Raw genomic sequence first — 16,835 nt, 5'->3', positions numbered from 1 at the left:
GATAATGTAACACTGACAAAGACTTATCCCAAAATGCTACCTACTTGTAAAAATGACCAGAACCAAACAATGTGAGCAAGCTGGGACAGGTTATCAATTGATAGCTTCTGGTGTTAATGCTGTAATGACCGCCTGTCTGGTACCTTTTCAAATACAATACGGTTTAAAAAGGTGAATCTCAACCTGACAATATGGCTAATAATCTCTCTATAACTGCTGATATATAAACTATTAACCAGTCTCGCTACAGAATTCCACTGATGTGCTATAAACCTCGTATTTTGACTTAACTTTCTAACACTAGAAGGCCTTATATACAGGTTACCATCCTGAGATGGCTGCCACCTCTTAACAGCTCTATGTAGACTAGAGTATTATGAGGACCTCAACTTGACAAACAGGTTTGACGTAATGCCAAATGGTTTCAGAGCAGAGGTTGAGTCATAGTATCTACACGCAGGCCCTTCTCAGTCGACTGACATGAACATGAATTCTCAAAATGTAATTTTAGTTCACATGGACATGCTCAGTGAGATCTTTCATTCAAGGTCATAACTCATCTGTAATTCATCTACCTGAAGTACTTTAGAAAGCCTCCTAAACATGATCCCATGAACACTAGCGTCGCAGATACTGAACATGTGACCAGAGGTGAACACACCCTGGTCTTTTCACCAGCATATCCAAATGGAGTACATTGGTTTGAGTGTTAAACCGGTTCGGAAGCATACATTGTGGTTGGTTTCCACCCTACCCGAGCTCATCTGGGATCAAGTCAAGAGTTGTGTAACTAGGCATGTCATGGAGAGAAGTAACTTGTTTACCTGCACTGTTGGAGCTAACACAAGCATTTAGCTACGTCTGCTAAATGTTTGTGACCAAATAAAGTTACAATACATGGATACGTATCACTCAAGACCAATACTAGCCATAAACTAGTTTAGGGGTGACCATGTTAACAGTTTAGACTTGGTTTGAGTATATTCCTCATTAGTTGGCATGACTTTGTTCCCCTCCCCCATTAGTTTGACTGCACAGTAATTTTCCATTGAGCCACCTTAAGGCTCTAATGCTGAACATTAAAACTCAGTCTAAGAACCAGTGTCATTCTTGAGGCAAATAAATTGATCGTAACAAAATTGTAAGGCAAAGCAAAGGATATAGTTTAAAACACTTTATTAATAGACAATGCATATGAAACTGTACAGTCTGCAGCATTCATACTTCATTTAATAAAAACAATTCATTTAAATCAACCTGGACATGTATCCTGTGTTTCTGAAGCACTGTAGCTTTGCCATTTTACAGACATGAGGATTTAAATGACAACAGTTTATATACAAACATGCTTGTGGTAGTAACAGTGCCAAATAAAAAGACCAGTCCTTTACAAACGGCATCCCTCAAGTAACAATATTAAAAACAGGACAATTGCAAACAATGTTTTGTTAAAGGGCTATATACAAGCTGTTAATATTCCAGCGTAGAACCGACTGGTGAAGGGTTGTCTACAGGGCCTCCATCTCTCTGGGCTGAAAGGGAAAGCAACCAAACAAAACATTAGGCATCACGGGGCAATTGGTTTTTCAATATGCCAGTATGGTTTTAAAATTAGGAGAATGTCCTTACTATATTACATAAACCCATGACCACAACAGGAACAGCTTATACCCGCAGTGTTTCAAATGCTTCTTTAACCTAGTTATCAGAGGAACATGTTGGACCACTCACCTCTGCCTTGCTGTACTTCTGCTCTCGCTTCCTCGCAAAGAAAAGGACCAGCAGTCCGGCGACCACAGCCAGGATGACCACCACGATGACTGCGATAATGCCCCCGGTCAGCCTCTTCATGGTGAAGGTGGGGGCCTCCTCGTCCACATAGTACACCAAGATGTTCTCCATCTCCAGCTTCTGACCGTCCACACTGGGTGCAAACTTTTCTTGGTTCGCGAACAGGGGCAGCACCTTGACCTGGTGATAACATGGAATTCAGAAGTTCAATAATCTGAGTTTTGATTTTATTGATTGTTTTATTTAACTGAGATCAGAAGACATATGCCAAGAGAGACCATGATATGCGTCACTGAAGTGAAACAGCAAAGGGAGGGGAGAGGTCATGACTTACGTCTTTCTCCATGTAGTAGGCCATACGCGATAGGTCGGCTTTGCGGTCTCCCTTCACCTTCTGGACATCAACGATGATGATGCGAGCATCGGGGTCATACTGCACCTCCTTCACAAGGGTCTTGTCAAAGCTGTAACGGGTCTCCATGGCATTTGCAATGGCACTGCAGGAGGACAAAGTTCAGTGAGTAGTTTCATGCACGTGTTAATATTATAGCACTTGTGAAATGTAAAGTTGACACGAATACCATGAAACAGACAAATACTTACGCCTGCAACTTAGAAGTGTCCACGGCTTTGCTCACTTCCTTGTGCTTGAGCTCCAGGCGAACCCAACTGGAGGAGAGAGGGACGGGGTTAGATTTCAATACCCAGTACAATTGCCTAGTCAACAGAATTTAGATTCAGCCTATCACTTACCTTTTCTTAACTAGGCAAGTCAGTTAAGAACATTCTATTTATCAATGACGGCCTAGGAACGGTGGGTTAACTGCCTCGTTCAGGGGCAGAAAGACAGATTCACCTTGTCAGCTCGAGGGATCCAATCTCGCAACCTTACAGTTAACTAGTCCAACGCTATAACCATCTGCCTCTCAATGCACTCCACAAACAGACTGCTTGTTACGCGAATGCAGTAAGCCAAGGTAAGTTGCTAGCTAGCATTAAATTTATTGTATAAAAATACAAATGGTATAGGGGGAAATAGTCCTATAATAACTACAACCTAAAACTTCTTACCTGGGAATATTGAAGACTCATGTTAAAAGGAACTTTTACTTTCTTCGCTTACACTTATTTGCATTATTTAAACTAAATTGAACAAGTCATTATTTATTTGAGACTAAAATTTTATTGATGCATTATATTAAGTTAAAATAAGTGTTCATTCAGTATTGTTGTAATTATCATTACAATTTTATTTTAATTATTATTTTTTTATATCGGCTGATTAGTCGGTAACGGCTTTTTTGGTCCTCCAATAATCGGTATCGGTGTTGAAAAATCATAATCGGTCGACCTCTACTAAATGCACATGATATAAACTTACTAGGTCTCCACAAGCTTCTCACACTTGAGGTTCTTGTCTCCCTTGTCGGTTCTGCGCACACCAGCACTGTTGACACACCAACACTCCTCAGTGTTGTTGCACTGTTTGGCATGGAAGGCACCAGTGGCCTCACAGATAGGGTCATAGATACCATCATTGTCCACAAAGGCGGTCTCGACTGGCTTTCCTCCAGTACGAGTGGACAGGTTGTTCTTAGCACGGTACATCTCTGCCTTCATCAGGTAGCATTTGGGGATCACTAACAGGGGGATAAGAGACCATAAGAATCATTCATGAGCAAAATAACACTGGATGAGAATACGTCACCAGTTCCGGAAAAACAGTTTCTACCCACCCCCCCCCTTTTTTTTAAATGTAGGCTTGTTGTAATATTTATAACAGGAAATAATAAAAAAGTTTCCCAAGTGAGATTAATGTTGCTTGACATAGTAATGAGAGGGGTACTTGCATGTAGAGCAGTCCAGGTTTTGTGTTATACCAGTGTCAACCATAATGCTACACTGGCAAGGGGTGCCATCGCATGTAGCCCACTTCATACTTTCACATTTGCCTGTGGAAGACAAAGTATACATGAGGCTAGTCTGAAATACACAATTGATTCAGCCTGAAAGTAATACTTGCAAAGTCATGCACATTTCTTTAAGCCAGAATGTTGTTTTTACATTTAAAAAAGTAGGAGTTGGTTATTTGTGCGGTTTGCCCAACATCTGCCAGATATGAGACAAAATATCCACACTAAAGTTGTTTACCCGACTTTTTAGAGACCCGGTAGGTAGCGGTTATGGTTCAGCATCGAGGTAAAGTCCGGAACATTTACACTACTTTGCAAGCATTCGTTTTAGGCTGTATACACACACACACACACACACACACACACACACACACACACACACACACAAATTAAATGGTGTATTACAGCCTGACTAATCAGACGACCATGAGGCCAACCACAGGTGATGTAACAAATAGACATGTTTATTAGAGCGGAAGCAGTTAAAACAAGTCCCAAAAGGAATTCCCATGGCGGGTGTAGGCCTACAGGTAACGTTAGAGAGCTTGAACTGGGCGTTGGTTACAAAGAACAATACCTCCCGACCCCCAAACTCTTTAACGCACCGAAACTAGTCTCGGAGTATAACTATGTACAATGTATAAAATAAATACATACAATTGTGTAACATGCAACGTCATTGTAATATTTTGGCCATAAACAATTGGTTTATCAAACCGAAATTCTTGATTTGGGCTGGCTGTCTAGGGCTAGGCAGCGAAACGCAGAGACCAATACAAAAAAAATAAAGTTTGTTAGCTATCAATTTTTGGAACCGACTGCCACCAACTATCAAAATTGGCTAGAGAGTATGGCTACTTTCTTAAACATTTGTAAATGTATGTCTTCTCATAAAAAAAAATAATATGTTAATAAACATTTCCCTTGTTAAAATGCCTAAATTAAATCAACTTACATTGAGCTGAGGCACCCACTGCGAAAGTCGCAAGAAGAAGTGCAATCCAAATCGTCATGGTAGAAACCTTGAGAACAAATTAAATGTCCTTAGTAAACGTTGTGACCGTCCAGCACAAAGCACCAAGATGGAGTAAACACCTGAGCGATAGAAGGGTCCTTTTCTTTCCACGGGTGTGGCTCGCCCAACCAGTTGAGATTAACTCCAATGAGATCTTGTTCACCAAACAAGCACTGATACGGATTGGTGAGCAATGGTGTGTGTAATTCCTTAACAAATTCGATATCACCTGTGAGAACACTTAAACCATTGAATTTATCAAACGTAATACTGTATCCGATACTGACAGCTGTTGTTGACAAATACTTTGATTTCTAAGAACAGTCCGTTTCATGACGTCGGCTAATTTAAATAATGAGGACAGGTTGTGGCGTTTTACCTGACTCGCCGTTTTTTCCGTCATTACCATAGGAAACAAGCTCTCTCTCTCTCAATTCAAAGAGGCTTTATTGGCATGGGAAATATTTGTTTTATTATCAGCAATGTATGGTGTTTTAGCAATGTGCAGATAGTTGTAGTACGAATATTGGGGGAGGATACATCGTGGTTTCCAAAACTTGTTCTTTGGGACCCCAATGTTGCCCTAGTATTACACAGCTGATTCAAACAATCAACTAATCATCAAGTTTTCTTCTCTTGAGAGCCAGGTCGGCTATGTTGACCTCTCTCAATATCAAGGCTATGCTCACTGAGTCTGTACATAGAATCTCTCTCTTGTGTATGTGTGATGTAAACATATGTTTCCCATGCCAATAAAGCCCTTTGAATTTAATTAAGAGTAAGAGAGAAAGGGGGCGAGAAAGATAGAGAACAATATCATTTAGAAAATACAAAAATGTATATAATCAAACTAAATTCATACCTGACCCCAACTGGATCAGGTCTTTAAAATTATTTATTTTATATCCAAGGTGGACCAGATCTGACCCAAATCATGTCTGAGCTGAGAGAGAATTAGATCCAAATGGGGTTGGGTCTGTATCGCATAAAATGCAATTTTATTGCCTCGCAAGCCAGCGAAATAGTTTTTACTTGTCTGACAGTAAACTTTAACTGTGCATTTTCAGTTGTATCTAAAATAATTTATTTGTGCTCTACAGCTTAGCATTTACATGATGACATCCCAGTAGTTAGATGTAGAACATTGAGGTTTTCAGAAATGTTTGCCTTATTTCTGTTGACCAAATATTTCAGTAGGATTTTTTTTTATGTGATAGCGTGCCTGACTGCAAGCATGCTGCAAATAGTTAACTTTTGTCTGTAACCTAATATTCTGTAGGCCTATTCTTTTACTGAGCAACATTACAATCTATCCTATTTAACTGTTTTGATCAACATTGATTTAGACTAAAGGTAGGCTATAGCCTGCTTGACCAATTCAAAATCAACTTTGAATAGGCTATGGAAGGATTGCGTCTCCCATCTGCATTCCTGTGTCATTTTCAACAATTGGGATTTGTAGGTCAAAGGTTAGTAGGCTATTCCCGCTATGACAAGGCTATAATTGGATGTAGAATATTGCATTTATCAGAGATCTGTTCATTTGTTTCTGTTGACTGAATTTTTGAGATTAGAATACTTTTATTTTGTGAGTTTAGGACGCTAGTGAGTGTTGTGTGTTAGACATATTTTAGTGGGCTTTAACTCAGGTCAAACTCAATATAATAGTCTAATATTTTCTGTTCTAAGTTAAATGTGTAGGCCTACAGAATCAACCTATACAGCCTGAGATTGTTTTGGTTACGGGTTTGACAGAAAAGTCATCCACGCCACAGCTGTGTAGGTCTACTGTCGAAGAGAGTTAATAAAATATTAATCAGTAGGTCTTTTTCCATCCAATTGGCAACAGATTTTCATGGGACATTTCTGAAATCTGCATAAAAACAATATGCTAATTTTCCCACCAGAGATGTTTCCATCAAATTTACTTGTTGTAGATAAAAGGCTATGCGTTATGTACCAAAAAAAGTACATTTTATTTGTCAAATGGCAGCCAAGTATCAATAATCATGTCACCAGAATAAGACCCTCAGTATTAATTTGGAAAGAAGCAATCAAGCTCATTACCTTGCACTTCCACCACACTGAAGTTCATCATCATTTATTTTATCTGTAGTTTAATAAACTTTCCCGACGAGTCATATTGGGAGGACCACACAACATTGTCATTCTGTGACTCCAAGTTTACGTCAATATGGTTATTATATCAATATTTGGGCATAAAAGTGTTTCCACCGACATTTCTCATATAATTCATTTTACCACAATCTGGTCTCAGAGCATTTACTATTATACTAAATGGAGTGTCTCATATTTACGTACAGAATAATACAAAATGCTCTGAGACCAGGATGTTTACCAACACAAATACCCCACCTTGTCTAACATATTTCATTTAGTCAACATTTGGAAAGTTTACCAAAACATTTTCTGTTTCCATCAGGCATGTCATGATTTTTTTATCTGACACAGACCTACTAAAAATAAAAAGGTTGGATGGAAACCTGCTTAGTGAAGAGAGAAGTTGTCCTGATATTTCTTACACCACAGGTGTCAAACTTATTCCATGGAGGATCGATTGGCTGTGGGTTTTTGCTCCTCCCTTGTACTTTGATTAATTAAGGTTAATTAAGGACCTCCCCACACCTGGTTGTCTATGGCTTAATTGAAAGTAAAAACCAAAAACCTGCAGACACCAGGCCCTCACTTTTTTGAAGCTATCTGTGACCAACAGATGCATATCTGCATATCCCAGTCATGTGAAATCCATAAATTAGGACCTAATGAATTTATTTCAATTGACTGATTTCCTTATATGAACTGTAACTCGGTAAAAGCTTTGTTATTGTTGCGTGTTGCATTTATGTTTTTTCTCAGTGTAATTTTGGAGAGGTCAATAGGCTGTTTCACGTATTCACACAGATCCGAGGCCCGTGGCCACTGAGAGGGATCTCCCCCTTGATTCAAGAGTTAACTCCAAAATGTCTCAGGTAATCGTTCAGGTAGATCCATGAAGACCTCTATTGAGCAGTAATCAGAATATGTATTAATGGTAGGCTATTTTGAGACATTTATTTTCCCTACAATGATTACACCCTGCTGTTATATATATATATATATATATATATACATTCAGTGGGGCCAAAAAATATTTGGTCAGCCACCAATTGTGCAAGTTCTCCCACTTAAAAAGATGAGGGAGGCCTATAATTTATCATAGGTACACTTCAACTATGACAGACAAAATGAGAAAAAAATCCAGAAAATCACATTGTAGGATTTTTAATGAAATAATTAGCAAATTATGGTGGTATCATTTCAACAACCCAGGTAAAAATACATTTCACAAAACCAAAACCAATACATAAAAACCAGACAGGTAGATAAACCAGACAGGTAGTTTACATTTAACTGGCTTTATCAACACAGTAGTACTTTATTACCTATATTATCTACCTGTAGCCTTTATCTCACCACACAGCTGATTAGCTGGTCTACCAGTGAATAGCCTCTGCCAAGTTCCCAACAACCTGATATTCCGGTTTTCAGAGGAAATGGAAAGAGAGCCTGTGACTCAACTTCCGCTATTGGACGTTAACAAAGCAACACTCCATCTTAACTCCTCCTCCACATTTACTGGATTGGTTAAACAGTGTAGAAGAGAAACTCACCAAATGTTTTTTTTCTTCTGGTCAAGACCAGTAGGCCTATGTAAGGGATCTAATTTCAGACCTTTATTTTATGCCAACTATGTTAGGTTAACAAGTGAAGTACCTACAATGAGACCACAAAGCGTCTCAGATTAGGAGGGCTGATCTAGGATCAGATTCTCCTTGTAGACCATAATGAATAAGAAGCTGCTATGCTGACTTGATCCTAGATCAGCGCTCCTACTCTGAGACGCTTTGTGAATGCAGGCCCTGATTCCTAGTGCCAATTTTAGCATGTAAATCTTGGTGGGGCAAACCTTTGTTTGTTGTTGATGCATGCCAGCAAAGCCACAACACAACACAAAACTAAACAATACATTAACTGCACTATAACGGTGACAGACGGTGCCCACAAGCTGTTAGGGCCTACATAAAGCTGCCCCATAAGCAGAGCTTTCTTTCAGCACCATGGAGTGAATCCTTACCACCGCTACACCTGGCTATCAGCGGAGCCTTTTCTGGCAGCGAAACAGTTCATTCAGCCTCATTTACTGCCTTTAAAAAAACATAGCTGTGCTGGCTGACTTTTTTAAACAAATCTGGTTTCTACTGCCAATTGAGATGTACAAACTATGGCATAAGGGAACGATGAGCAGATAAGAGATAGTCCGTAATTTCGATTAAGACATTAATGAGCGAGCTAAGACGGTCGTTGTCAATTTAACTATATATTCAGCACTTTTGAAATGTACAGCATCAGAATTCAGAACATGGCCCGTTTTTACAGTATTCACCCTGTACACCAAGTCAGAACTGTAGGATAAATAAAGGGACATACAATATAAGCAGCCAATGAAAGCTCTTACAATTTGAAGATTGCATTTCTCTAAACAGGATATAGGCTACATGTGCACCACCAAGTCAGAACAGTAGGTTAAGTTGTGAAGGGGAAAAGGACAACATTATTAGGGTGAGGCACATTGGCTGCTAACAGCGTACTACACAACATACACTTAGTGTTACTTTCTTAGCTACAGACAGTATACATATCTCCCTGGCATATTACATAATTTATGCAGCAGTATACAATACATTTTTTGACTTACTGTTGTTGTGATGTGCTCACTTTAACAGGATGGTGGTGTGGCTGTCCTTCTTGTGGGCAAATCTTGCCATGAAACATTGTCATCAAAGTCTAGCATTCTCTGGATTTGTGGTGCTTTCATGACAACTGGAAACTCAGAAAAACGAGGTTGAATCATGACAACAGTGATCCTCAGGTCAGAGCTCTAGAAAGGGCCCCGAGTTCACGACTTGGAATTCTGAGTTGGATGACCGTTCAAAACGTATTTTCCCAGTCGGAGCTCGTTTTTGTCTAAGTTCCCAGGTGTCTTGAACTCACTGAAGTCTGAGATTTCCCAGTTCTGAGTTTCCAGTTGTTTTGAATGAGGCAAAAGTCATGTTGGATTGACAGCATGGCCAATGTATTCAACATTTTCTGGCATTTTCTGACATAATCAGTCCAAACAAAGCTACGGTAGATATAAAGTGATTTGACGTCATTTTATCTGTGGCCAATGACCTTGAGCCTTCTTGGATGGGCCCTTAATGTAAATCTATGGCAGCACCCAATGGGGCTTGAACGGCCTAACTCTCCCTGTAGATTCTGCAGTGATGTATTGTCTTCATGAGTGACAGAACACTGAGCCAATCAAATCAAATTTTATTAGTCACATGCGCCAAATACAACAGGTTCACCTTACAGTGAAATGCTTACTTACGAGCCCCTAAACAACAATGCAGTTTAAAAAGAAATACAGATAAGAATAAGAGATAAAAGTAACTAAAGTAATTAAAGAGCAATTTTACTTGTATTTTTTATTTGACCTTTATTTAGGAGCAATCATGGCAATCATGCAATCATGGCGCAAGTAGAAAAGATTACCAACACCTACGCTCTGTATGTTCCGCTGGCTGCCCCTTCACCACAGAAAGCACTGAGCTAGGTGGAAACACCTGCATTTTGGAGCTACTTTACTCAAAAAAAAGCAAAAAAGAGACCATGTTTTAAAGTTTTTTTAAACTGATATGTGACACGTATTAATGTCAAAATAAAACGCAAAACAGGCGACACATTTTTTATTTTATTCTTAGCTAAATTGAGATAAAGAGGTGGGGCTCAAAACAGGGTGGGCGTCTGCCCAACCTGCCCTGAATGACAGGTTGCAACTGCACACTGTATAGTTTATGCAAAGGCATACTTCCTGTTAAACAGTAAACAGCCATGATACATGAAGAATGGAAGCCAACTGTTAATGGCTTACATCAGATAATTATGAACTACTGTATTCTCAGAATAGCACTGTAAAACACTTCCAGCACTTATTTGTAGATGAATCCATTCTGACCAGTGTCCCTTGTCTATTTGGCTCTATCCCTTTACAGTGAGGAGGACAAATGAATGCATCAGGGGACTAGTCCAGTTATTGTGAGAGGAACGATACAAAAAGGAGAGTAATATGGGTGTTCCCCTTCTCAACGGTTTCAGAGAGCTCTCAGATATGGTAGATGTCCTATTGTTTTGGGTCCCTAAGAGAGACAAGAGACAGCAGCGGAGGAACTGAACTGGCCCACAGCTTGGGTAAGAAAGGAGGAGAGGACACAGTCACATCCACCTCAGAGAGACGGAAAGACACACACTTTATATCCGAGAGAAGCCTGCACTCTCAGCCCCAATGAAAGCCTCCTAGACACTGAGAATATAGAAACATATGTGGTGAGTAAATCTCTGCTATGTTATTATTATTATATATTATGATCATAGCCGCGCAAGTAGCGGTGCTGAGGGTGCTGCGGCACCCCCTGATAAGTCGAAAAATAAATATATGCAGACGTGCTCAAATTTCTTGCTACCCTTACAGCTCATTGAAACAATGCTTCATTCCTCCTGACAAGTGATTCAATTAAAAGCTATTTTATCATGTCTACTTGCATGCCTTTGGTATGTCAAAGAATAAAACAAAGAAGCTGTGAAAAGAGAATAATTATTGCTTATTCTACAAAGATATTCCAAAATGCCCTGGACACATTTGTTGCTACCTTAGAAAAGATCATACATAATTGGATTATAGTGATATTTCAAACTAATTGGTTTCTTTAACAAGTATCACACGTCTCCAATCTTGTAATCAGTCATTCAGCCTATTTAAATAGGGAAAGTAGCCACTGTGTTGTTTGGTATCATTGTGTGCACCACACTGACCATAGACCAGAGAACGCAAAACAGAGATTCGTCTGAGGAGATCCCCGAAAGAAAATAATAGACAAGCGTGGTAAAAGTTACAAGACCATCTCCAAGCAGCTTGATGTTCCTGTGACAACAATAGCAAATATTATTAAGAAGTTTAAGGTCCGTGGAACTGCAGCCAACCTCCCTGGGCGCGGCCGCAAGAGGAAAATCAACCCCAGATTGCACAGAAGGAGAGTGCGAATGGTAGAAAAAGAACCAAGGATAAATGCCAAAGGGATACAAGCTGAACTCCAAGGTGAAGGTACGTCTGTTTAGATAGCACCATCCATCTGGGCTCCATGGAAGAAGACCCCGGAGGACTTTTGAATGAAAAACATAAAAAAGCCAGACTGGAATTTGCTAAAAATGCATATTGACGAGCCACAATCCTTCTGGGAGAATGTCCTTTGGACAGATGAGTCAAAACTGGAGCTTGTTGGCAAGTCACATCAGCTCTATGTTCACAGAGGAAAAACGGAAGCTTTCAAAGAAAAGAACACCATACCTACAGTGAAACACGGAGGCTCGGTTATGTTTTGGGGCGGCTTATCTGCGTCTGGCACAGGGTGTATTGAATCTGTGCAGGCCACAATGAAATCTCAAGGCAATCAAGGCATTCTGGAGCGAAACAACATACTGCCCAGTGTCAGAAAGCTCTGTCTGTCATAGGTCATGGGTCCTCCAACAGGATAATGACCCAACACACACAGCTAAAATCAACCAAGAATAGATCAGAACAAAACATTGGACTATTCTGAAGAGTCCTGATCCGTGTCTCTTTCATTTGTTTACTTATTTACAATATTATGTTGAGTAAAACATCTAAAGCAAAGTCTGCTTTCTATTAAATATGGAATTAACAATGGTGGATGCCAATAACTTTTGCCATTTTCAAGTTATTTGAGAAAATTGTGCGTTTTGTTTTTTGTGGAGGGGTACCAACAAATTTGAGTACATTTGTGTGTGTATATAATCTCAACAGCACCCCCAATCAAAACATCATCCCGTGGACATGGCTATGATACCTGTAGCTACAAATGTCTAGTAGCCTTTGAGTCACATTCATATATCATTTTTTCTGTGACTTGTTGGTGCACACTAACTGTCTTACAGACAGATGAGGGTTACTTAATGATACATTTGGGTTATTTAATACTTATTGTCTGTGATTTTGACGGTTTTGGGGGGGGGGGGGTCATTTTCAAATTCTTCATGTACTCCGATGTCTGTGGTACTGAGAAACAAACGTAAATATAAGACATTGTCTGATGACAAACTTTTCCCTGTCAATGGGAACAGAACATTTCCTTACATCACAGATCATTGTACCTTGGCCATATTATTTTCATATCTATAGTCTTCGAGAATATTTTTTTTTTAAATCCATACAAAATCTTTACCTTATCCGTAAGTGAAGGCAATGGTATGTCTCGTTCACCTTCATTTGCCAAGTTGTGATATAGATCATTTGGGTTTTCAACATTGAAACTGAAATGTTGTATTAGAGCAATTCTAATCTAACAGATTTGAATTTGATATATTTCTGGACCTGAAAACAAATAGCCTACACTTCATGGCCCAGTAACTTACCCACGGAATACAGTGGATACTGTGCTTAATGTTGAAATGTCAGGGTTTGGTAGGAGGCAAACATTAACTTTAGTTTACTGATTTACTGAAACTGTAGGACTATAACTCTACATGTACATATTACCTCAATCACCTAGACAAAGTTTTACTTATCTAATTTTCACTAGTAGCCTAGTGGTTAGAGCATTGGACTAGCAACCGGAAGGTTGCAAGTTCAAATCCCCGAGCTGACAAGGTACAAATCTGTCGTTCTGCCCCTGAACAGGCAGTTAACCCACTGTTCCTAGGCCATCATTGAAAATAAGAATTTGTTCTTAACTGACTTGCCTAGTTAAATAAAGGTAATATAAAAATAGTTGGTTAAAGGCTTGTAAGTAAGCTGTTGTACTGTTGTATTTGACACGATTTGATTTACTGTGCAGAATAAGGTCCTATGGGGCTTGCAGTAGATTGTATTCTTATGTAAAGACTCACCACCACCCAGGTTCATATGGAGCTCTGTCCCCACAGGCCCCCACACAGACACACAATAATTGAACCTGGCCTAGAGGGAATCTTAGCGTTTAGCTTGTAATCCAATCAGAAAACAGGGATTGTATTCAGTGCTCTCAGGGGATGTTTACTTCCAAACTTTCTGGACTTACAAGTCTTATCTATTTGGATGCTCAACAATACAGTCTAAGGCATTGTGGGGACTTTCTTTGAACAAGCAATAAGGGATTCCAGTAGTGTCCTTTCGTCTCATGTTGTTCATTTTGTGGCCTAATCAAAGAAACAGCAGATACTGTCAAATGATTAGTTAAAACATGTTATCAAATACCTTTTTGGAATATGTCTTGACATTTTTAATTATACAAATGATCTATGTTTCCAACCCAAATATGAATAGCAACTACCGCTCTATCATTTATTTCAGTTTCCTCCCTATTTTATCCTATCAATGCTTAGCAACATTCCGCTTATAATTGGAGAACAAATATCAGTACTTTTTCAGTGATCTCCTGTGTTGATTCTTGTCTCCAAAAAATAGGTTTCATGTCACGGTAATAGTAGACCCTGCGCTAATGTTTGGAGTGGAAGTGGGTACGGAAACAGAAAGGACCCTAAGAAATGGAACAAATACTCTACCACCATTAAGAAACAAGAAGGAATTTGGGCCGGATCAACAACCTCTCCCTCAATGTCAGTAAGACCAAAGAGCTGATCCTGGACTACGCACAGACGGGGCTCTGCCTTTTCACTGTACTCTTTTTCTTGCATGTTACCGCTGCTAAGACTGGTGTGTCTTTGTGCAGTGCTGGGATACTGCTCTGTAGGTGAGTCTGTCCACATGTGTCACGAACCGGCTCAAAGCCCGTAACAAAGGGAGACAACGTGGAGATAAGGAGTAGCAAAATCTATATTTATTAAATAAGTAACTAAGTATAATATACAATGGTGTGTGTAATCAGTAGTGTAAGTGAGTGTTTTGCATGCATGAATGTGATAATGCAGGGTGATGAAAGGTGCCAAAGCAAACAAACAAAAGGCCACCAAGAACCACAACAGAATCTACAAAAGGTGTCTGCATGGAGAGAGTCTCTTCCATGAATGTGGAAGAGGTCTATTTATCCTGGGAGACACCTGGCACAGGTGTTTCCCATGTAGCTGACGACCCTCTCAACTCCGCCCACCGGCATCCTAATAAGGAAACAAGAACAAAGACAGAATACGGCAGACAGAGTGGGAGGGTCGTCACAACATGGTGCATGTCGTCTCTCTCTTTATCAATTACATTTTGTTTTGGTCTAGTATAGTATATGAGGTCTAAATAAACGAACTGCCTCAATACGTTTATCTCTATCCTAATAATGCTTCTCTCCCCTCGTTCTCTTTCTCTCTCTAGCTGCTGATCTGAGTGACTAGGAATCGGTGGGAAGTCAATGCCACACCCACGTCGAGTCCCTCAAGGCTGAAGTCAGTGACTGTGTACATGCGTGTCAGATTGGCTACCATGGAGATGGACTACTGAGTGAGGACATTGACGAGTGTGTTACTGGCCTCCACGGCTGCCACTCAAAGGCACATTACACAACACAGCAGCTGTGCGTGTCTGGATGGCTGCCTCGGCGACAGAGTCCAATGAAAGGACATCGACAACTGCCAGACTACTAACCTCTGTACGAATAGAGGAGGGCAAGACTGCAAGTACATAAGAGGCTTCAATGGCAATGGTTTTCAGTGCACGGACATTGACGAAATGCACAAAACGTGGCATCTGCCATGGGAATGCCGCCTGTCACATCGACGTGGCTGTAGTGGAGCGGGTTGAGAGCTTCAAGTTCCTCGGTGTCCACATCACTAAGGACCTATCATGGTCCAAACACACCAACACAGTCGTGGAGAGGGCACGACAACACCTCTTTCCCCCTCAGGAGGCTGAAAATAAAGTTCTACAGCTGCACCATTGAGAGCATCTTGACTGGCTGCATTACCGTTTGATATGGCAACTGCTTGGCATCCGAATGCACGGCGCTACAGAGGGTAGTGCGTACTGCCCAGTACATCACTGGAGCCGAGATCCCTGCCATCAAGGACCTCTATACCAGGCGGTGTCAGAGGAAGGCCCTTAAAATTGTCAAAGGCTCCAGCCACCCAAGTTATAGACTGTTTTCTCTGCTCCCGCACGGCAAGCGGTACCGGAGCGCCAAGTATGGGAGCAAAAGGCTCCTGAACAGCTTCCACCCCCAAACCATAAGACTGCTGAACAGTTGATCAAATGGTCACTGACTATTTACATTGACCCCCTTTTTATTTGCTCTGACGCTCTTGCACCGGCTCTATGCACACTCACTGGACTCTACCCATACACACTACACTGACACTCCATCACACCATATGCTCACACACACAAAACACACACCTAGTTCCCAGGTGTGCGTAATGTGGGTTGCCAGGACAGGCGGAGAGAGAGAACGGGAGTATGCGTGACACCTGCACATTGACTTGGTACCGGTACTCCTTGTATAACCTTGTTATTGTTCTTTTGTTGGGTTACTACTTCCTTTTTTTTTTTTTTTTTACAAATTCTTCTTACTTTTTAACTCTATACTATTGGGCAAAAGGCTCGTAAGTAAGCATTTCACGGTAAAGTTGTATTCGGCGCATGTGACAAATAAAATTTGATCTGGTACAAGCAGCTCCTATGTGTGCATCTATAACACAGGCTTTAAGGGCAATGGGAACTACCTGTGTCTGGATATACATTTACTTGACATTTTAGTCATTTAGTAGACACTCTTATTCAGAGCAATTAGGGTTAAGTGCCTTGCTCAAGGGCACATCGGCAGATTTTTTTTCACCTAGTCATCTCAGGGATTCGAACTAGCAACTTTTCAGTTACTGGCCAGACACTCTTAACTGCTAGGCTACCAGTTCAGAGACCCCCAGTTCAGAGTCTCTTCGATGACCGTGTCTACATGTTGGGCTTGTAACGCTGCACCTGCTTCGATGAATTGAATGAGAATGGGCTGACCTGTAGGGCCATCAATTAGTGTAATTGGCAGAATAAATGTGATCTCAACACTGTCTGTATCAATGTGCTGGGC

General features: G+C 40.4%; 1 protein-coding gene and 1 long non-coding RNA gene across 2 annotated transcripts; one reads left to right on the top strand and one right to left on the bottom strand.

The window, feature by feature from the left end:
* Positions 1-1,159: 1,159 nt before the first annotated feature.
* LOC124037193 (tumor-associated calcium signal transducer 2-like) lies at positions 1,160-4,975 on the bottom strand. Its single transcript, XM_046351862.1, has 7 exons — positions 4,660-4,975; positions 3,642-3,743; positions 3,173-3,431; positions 2,395-2,460; positions 2,126-2,288; positions 1,732-1,971; positions 1,160-1,532 (listed from the first exon to the last, which is right to left on the bottom strand). Exons 1-7 carry the CDS (start codon positions 4,715-4,717, stop codon positions 1,509-1,511), a joined length of 912 nt encoding a protein of 303 aa, XP_046207818.1. The 5' UTR covers positions 4,718-4,975; the 3' UTR covers positions 1,160-1,508.
* Positions 4,976-10,798: 5,823 nt separating this feature from the next.
* Positions 10,799-15,659, top strand: LOC124037192. The gene is made up of 3 exons (XR_006839142.1): positions 10,799-11,145; positions 14,279-14,564; positions 15,134-15,659. It is a non-coding gene; the product is annotated as an uncharacterized LOC124037192 (long non-coding RNA).
* The last annotated feature ends 1,176 nt before the right edge of the window (positions 15,660-16,835 follow it).

Source organism: Oncorhynchus gorbuscha, linkage group LG06 (genome assembly GCF_021184085.1).
Source record: "Oncorhynchus gorbuscha isolate QuinsamMale2020 ecotype Even-year linkage group LG06, OgorEven_v1.0, whole genome shotgun sequence".
NCBI classification, from domain to species: domain Eukaryota; kingdom Metazoa; phylum Chordata; class Actinopteri; order Salmoniformes; family Salmonidae; genus Oncorhynchus; species Oncorhynchus gorbuscha.
Note: the sequence above shows the minus strand (reverse complement) of the source record. Positions and strands in the feature narration are given on the sequence as shown.